The 6,499-nt window shown below is 45.2% G+C and overlaps 1 protein-coding gene across 5 annotated transcripts in view; it reads left to right on the forward strand.

Annotated features, from left to right (window-relative positions):
• LOC110292222 (nuclear autoantigen Sp-100-like) overlaps positions 1-4,831 on the forward strand; it is a 60,638-nt gene extending 55,807 nt beyond the window's left edge. For 4 of the 5 annotated variants that reach the window (XM_029474812.1, XM_029474839.1, XM_029474833.1 and 1 more), the window contains 4 exons: positions 1,724-1,841; positions 2,114-2,185; positions 2,897-3,040; positions 3,869-4,831. In XM_029474812.1, the coding sequence (XP_029330672.1) occupies positions 1,724-1,841; positions 2,114-2,185; positions 2,897-3,040; positions 3,869-3,991 (457 nt within the window). In that variant the 3' untranslated portion in view covers positions 3,992-4,831. The remainder of the gene's footprint in view (positions 1-1,723; positions 1,842-2,113; positions 2,186-2,896; positions 3,041-3,868) is intronic. The other variant, XM_029474823.1, reaches the window with a different exon arrangement.
• The last annotated feature ends 1,668 nt before the right edge of the window (positions 4,832-6,499 follow it).

A 6,499-nucleotide genomic window follows, 5' to 3' on the forward strand; every position in this document is an offset into this window, starting at 1 on the left:
AGAGAGAGAGAGAGAGAGAGAGAGAGAGAGAGAGAGAGAGAGAGAGAGAGAGGTGTGCTGGCTCTTAGTCTCAAGATCCAGAAGTGTCCAGTGCTATTTCTCTGCACTCATAGCAGGAATCTGATAGAAATAAAGGCCTTGCAGGTGGTTACCTGTAAGAAGCATTGCTCCATCTTATCTTCCTGGGGTACTCCATTAGGGTGATGACACCATAGAGTGGTTGTTGGTCTGAACCATATATTATTCTTCCCCACTCCGGAATTCCAAAGTTGACACAGCTGGGTTGTATCAAGCCTTCAGAAGTCCACCGTAGCATTCTACCAAACTAGTTAGTGCTGGGTTCCAGAGCACATCATAAGAACTGTGAATTCTGAGTGTCAGCACTTCACCCCAACCAAAGCACGTCTTTGCTACAGATTTGTCTCTGGACAGAGGTGGTGTGTGAGATTCCAAGAGGTGGACCAGGGATTTGGTGGATCTGTGGATGGTGTGGACAGAACTACTGTGACCCAGAAACTGGTCTCTACTGGAAACCCTCTAACAGAGCATTGTCCTCTGGAGTCATAAGACCACCCACAGGCTCCCAGAACACCATCTCAGAGAATCATTGGAAACATCTTCTGACTAGTTAGACAAGCTACCTAGGCACAAAATGAATCAGCTCTTTAACTCTACCCACATGCAGCTCTCAACACCCTGCCAGGGGCATTTTGTAATGGGCACCTTGAAAAAATACTGGATGGACAAAAAGAGAGGCCAGTCTTGTTAAGATGGATCATTGAAATGAATGAAAGTTGGGGTCTCTTAGTCAAGGTTTTTATCACTGTGACAAAACACCACAACCAAAATAAACTTCGGAAGGGAAGACTATTTTATCTAACAGTTTGTAATCTACCACCCAGCAAAGTCAGAATGGGAACCTAGAGGCAGACGCTGATTCAGAGACCATGGAGAGCTACTTACTGGCTTGCTCCTCATAGCTTGTTCAGCCGATTAATTTCTTATATTACCCAGGACCACCTGCCCAGGGGTGGCACCACCCACAGTGAGCTAGAGCTCCCATATCAATCATCAACCAACAAAATGTACCACAGGCTCTCCCACCCACAGACCAATCTGGTTAAGGCATTGATTTTCCTCCATTGAGGTTTCCTCTTCCAAAATGACTTGAGTTGACATGAAACTAGTAGGCATGTCAGGTAAAGTGGAAAGCATTTAACACTGTGAGCAAATCTCCTTTCCACTGTTTCCATAACACAATTTCTGGCCACAGTCCTTACAATGCCAGGTGAAAAGACACCGGTAGCTTGTTCTCAGCAGGACTGAGAAGCAAGATCTGCTTTCTGGTTTCCTGACTGTATCTCTATAGTCTGGTTGGTCCATCAAGGTTCAAGACTCCTTGTTTAAGGCAATAAATTCACTGTTAGGGCCAAACATAGCTTCTTGTCAAACACCCAATGCTTTTGGATGGAGAAGTCGATGGGAATCTATCACTTCCTTGGGTAAACTCCTCATTCAACATATTGACTTTTAATGGAAGGGGTTATCCTTGCATTTTGAGCCTACATGGAGATCCAGTATAGGGTCCTCCAAGAGCAAAGGTAAACACAAGGTAGAAACCACTCCTCGTTGTTTAACAGAGGTCTTTATCAGCCACAGGAAGGGGGGTGGTGCTGGTTTACAGACTCTGTCTGTCTTGCTCACTTTATACCTGACCTCTCAGTAGCTCATGGCATTGTGCCTTCTGCAAGAGAAAGAATCAGTTAAGGGGCCAAAAAACCCAAGCATGTCATAAGGAAGCTGAGGTCCTGAAGAGGAAGATGTCACCTGAGGAACAGCAGGTGAGTCCGGGCAAAGTTGAAGGTCCCCTTTTTGGTTGGCAGAGGAACTCAGTCTCACAGCCGGTGAGGAACAGAACCCCAAGGTAAATGGTGATGTCCTTTGATCATGTGACCCAATGCTAGACTTTGGACTCCAGGGAGTAGCTGCATTTCATATTTGTCTCAAAGAGGTCAAAGGTCTGGGAATTGTTCCTTGCATCTTGGAATTTAAATATGCCTTTTCTCTGTAAGTTATCTTCCACTTAAAAGTGACTACCTTTCATTTTCTGCAGAAATGTGAGCTGCTTCTTTTGACTATCTATTGCTATTCAAAAAGTGCCTTTTTTATCCTCAAACCAAAGCAAGTGAGTAAAGCAACAGAACTGCAACCTTGTGATCTTCTCCTCATACTTGTGGGCTTTCTCTTTGCCTTGTGGATGGGTCCCTTTGTGTAGGTAGCCATACGTAGCAAATGACCATAGTCTGGGAACAGTATATACATACTATTTGTATATAGAATACAATTTGTTTCTTATGGTTCGAGAGACTGGAGGTCTGAGGCTGAGGTGCCAATATGATTGGGTTCTAGATAGGGTCTTCTACTTCTTAGTTGTTTGGTTATTGTTGTTTTGTTTTCTGTTTTTGTTTTTGTTTTTGTTTTTGAGACAGAGTCTCACTGTGTAGCTCTGGCTGACCTGGAACTGTGTAACCAGGCTGGCTTCAGACTCACAGAGGTTCATCTGCCTCTGCTTCCCAAGTGCTGGAGTATAGGTGTGCACCAGCATAACTGGCTAAAAGTCTTCTGGGATGCAGATGCTTCACTTCTGACTGCTCTCTCGTATGGTGAAAAGAGAGGGAGGGGGCTCCCTGGAGTCTCAGTGAGGGCACTCATCCCTCTCACAGGTACTACACCTCCAAAACCTAATGACCTTGCAGTGCCCTTACTTCTCAGTGCACCAGGGGTTTAGACTGGAGTGGCCATGCAAACATTCAGACAGAGTCCATAGCCATGGGAGTGTGGGAAGGCCAACTCAGGATTATGCTGATAGCTCTGCCTTCTCTGCTTTCCTCAACAGAGGAAAGAGAAGTTTCCAGACCTCCGGGAGCACATGTGGTTAAACAAAATCAAGAATAGGCTGAATAAGAAGGCATACCATTCGGTACAACGCTTTGTGGAGGACATGCGCCTCATCTTTCACAACCACAGTATATTTTATAAAGTAAGTGCCTCTGTTGTGCTTCCTTTTGGCTCTGAGTTGAGTCTCTTTCTCTACTCAGGTGGATGCTATAATTTCTCTCATCAAGGGGTAAGCCCTGTACAAGTCAAATCTGAGGGAGGATTCTAGAAGTCCCATGCTACAGGAGGGGAAAGCCACGGTGACCCGAGGAGGACCAAAGGCTCCACTTTCAGACAGGTGATTTCTCACCTGTGGAGAGCAGTAGGTTACAGAGCTGCTCTTCGTTACAGGGAACAGCAGTGTGTTTTAAAGACAGCTAGCATTTCCCATCTATAAAAGGAGAGAAATCAAATGTCTCAAATTGCAAAACCTCACATTTCTGAATCTCTAGTGCTGTAGAAAAAAAAAATCTCTTACCCAGACACTATTGCATATGCCAGAAAGATTTTGCTGAAGGGACCCTGTTATAGCCGTCTCATATGAGGCTATGCCAGTGCCTGGCAAATACAGAAATGGATGCTCACAGTCATCTATAAGATGGAACACAGGGCCCCCAATGGAGAAACTAGAGAGAGCACCCAAGAAGCTGAAGGGAGAGGGTGCACGCCGCAGTGGGTGCAGGTACATGTGTGTGGGTCACACATTATTAGAATCTTTCCACAATGTGGGGGTCCCAGGAATTGGACTCAGGTCTGGTTAGGGGCAGGTGCCTTTAACCACTAAGCCATCTTGAAGGCCCCACTACCTCCTCTTAATTGGGTTTACCCTCACTATTTGGAATAGTCTAAGTGAGGTTCTGTGTTATCCAGAGGGATGGCTAACTAAGTGTGTTCAGCAATGGCTATCATCAATTTCCTACTTCTTTTTCAGAGCAGGTTCAAAAATCTTGGAATCAGAGTAAGAAACAAATTTGAGAAGAATTTCAAAAGGATTTTTTCAATCGAGGATACAAGCGAACATGAACCGTGCAATCACACCGTTTTGTTAACCTAGTCCTTTCTGGTCCCTCCAGTACCCGTCCCTCCAGCAGCCAACAGCATGATGCTCAGAGAGCCCACCTTTATGTATAGACAGCCTGCCACACTCCCGTCTCTAACCTTCTATATCGTCCTTCCTGTTTGATCATCTTTCTAAAGAAAACTTAGGGCATACCATATTCGTCACCCTGGGGAACGGCCAGGTCTGAGCCTACTGAGAAGACCACTCTGGAAGCAGGACTGCCCCCTCCCCCATTTCAAACCCAAGACTCATAAAATGCCCTCCGAAGTGTCTTGTCTAGGGGTGGCCTTGCCCCCTCTAACTCTGTGACAGGGAGGAGGAACCAACAAAGCCAGTCCAAGAGTGAAAATACCATGTCCTTGAAAGCAGCTAGAAGGAGACCATCTCTAACAGAGGTTACAACTGATTATCCTGGGATGTAAAGTGGGAAAGAGAAGCAGGACATTCAGCCACAGAAGCCCAGTCATGGAGAGAAATCTCAACTGGAAACTGGCTGACTGTTGTTTCCACAAACAGTTCCTGCTGCCTGTTATGAGCATCCAGTTTGATGGCAGTTTCTCTCTCGCTCGCTTGCTCGCTCGCTATATATTCTTTTATCTGGAAGCCCCACCAGAGGTTAACTCTTCTCTGTCCTGAGCTCTATTGGAAACTCCAGCTGATTGCTTCTGCAGGACTTCCCCTGGATTCCCCTCTCCCTGTCCATTCCCCCTGAATATTTGAAGTACATTTTGAAGTACATGATTAACATGATGTTTTGTCATGTTGTTTTTTTTTCTATTTACTCTTTTACTTAGCTTGTTATATGCTTAATAAATTCATCATTTGAAACTGAAAGTATGGCTACCATTGTCTGTTCTCAGGACTGTGCAGAACACAATAAGGTGGGTGTCTTAGTCAGGGTTTCTATTCCTGGACAAAACATCATGACCAAGAACTAAGTTGGGGAGGAAAGGGTTTATTCAGCTTACACCTCCAAACTGCTGTTCATCACTAAAGGAAGTCAGGACTGGAACTCAAGCAGGTCAAGACGTAGAAGCTTGGAACATCTTCTGGGTATATGCCCAGGAGAGGTATTGCTGGTTCATCCAGTAGTTCTATGTCCAGTTTTCTGAGGAACCGCCAGACTGATTTCCAGAGTGGTTGTACAAGCTTGCAATCTCACCAGCAATGGAGGAGTGTTCCTCTTTCTCCACATCCTCACCAGCATCTGCTGTCATCTGAATTTTTGATCTTAGCCATTCTATGGGAAGCCACATACGCCATTACAAGATGGCGCTGGCTACCCCTGGCCACCACCCATAAGTTTGGGTAAACAACCAATGTGCGCATGTGCAGTAGAGTTTTTTGCCGAGTCACTGCCTGGCCTGAGGCATGTAAATGAGGTACTGAAAGCATAACCAATCGGGTGTAGACATGCCTGTCCTAGGCCTATATAAGCAGCACTGGTTTTCGGGCTCAAGGTTTTTTGCCTTCGCAATCAAGCTCTCCCAGTAAACGTGTGCAGAAGGATCCTGTTGTGGCGTCTTTCTTGCTGGCGAGTCGGGCACTCACAAGTGGTGCTGAAACCTGGGAAAACGAACCATCTTCAGGCACAAGTGAAGACCCCCTGTTACAGGGAGGACTCAGAACTGCATCACGGGGAGAAGAAGTGTTCCCTCAATAAAGGCTGTTGAGAAAGATTCGACCTCGTGGATTCAGAACTCTTCAGCTAGGGAACGTTGGTACCGGTAAGTAAAAAGAAATTAATGTAAGTCTCTGAGAGGTATGCTTTCCTACGGAATAGATCCGGTAATTGTCGCTGGGGTTGTGTTGCTTGCTTTCTTTCTTGCCTTGATATTATGCCATTACCTTAATTGTCATCGCCCTGGTCATGAGTGTATCTGCTGGGAATAGCTTGGCAGATACATAAGCTCATAAAGCGAGTGTAGATAAACTCGTGAGTCGATCTTGGGACTAAGAATTTCACATAGATAGGTGAGTGTCTCAAGAACACTTTAGTCCAGGACGATCATGAGTACTGGCCAGTCTACGCCGTGAGTAGGGCCAGTGCAAGCCTTGCTTAGAGAACGAGGTTTAAAGATTTCTGAAAGTACAGTGAGAGGGTTCTTAAAAGAGATAGACAGACTTGCTCCTTGGTTTGCCCCCACTGGGTCGCTGACACTACCTAGTTGGGAAAAGTTAGGGAGAGAGATAGCAAGAGAGGAAGCTGAAGGGAAAGTGAAAGCAGNAACAAGACCACTATGGAAGTTGATTAAGGCTTGTATCCAGGACAAGAAATGTAAACCAGCTGTTAAGGAAGGGCAGTGACTTTTGAAGGAACACCAAGAAAGCATGTCAGAAACAGAGAGAAATGAAAAGGAAGGAGCACACAGAAAAATAAGTAAAGGAAGAGATATAAAAAGAGAAAAGGAAAAGAAACCAAAATATAGAGATTAAAAGATAATATAAAGAATGAAGATCGAAAAATTAAGTCAATTTACCCTCCTCTCGAGGACTTTGAGT

Source organism: Mus caroli, chromosome 1, assembly GCF_900094665.2.
Source record: "Mus caroli chromosome 1, CAROLI_EIJ_v1.1, whole genome shotgun sequence".
Classification (NCBI taxonomy): domain Eukaryota; kingdom Metazoa; phylum Chordata; class Mammalia; order Rodentia; family Muridae; genus Mus; species Mus caroli.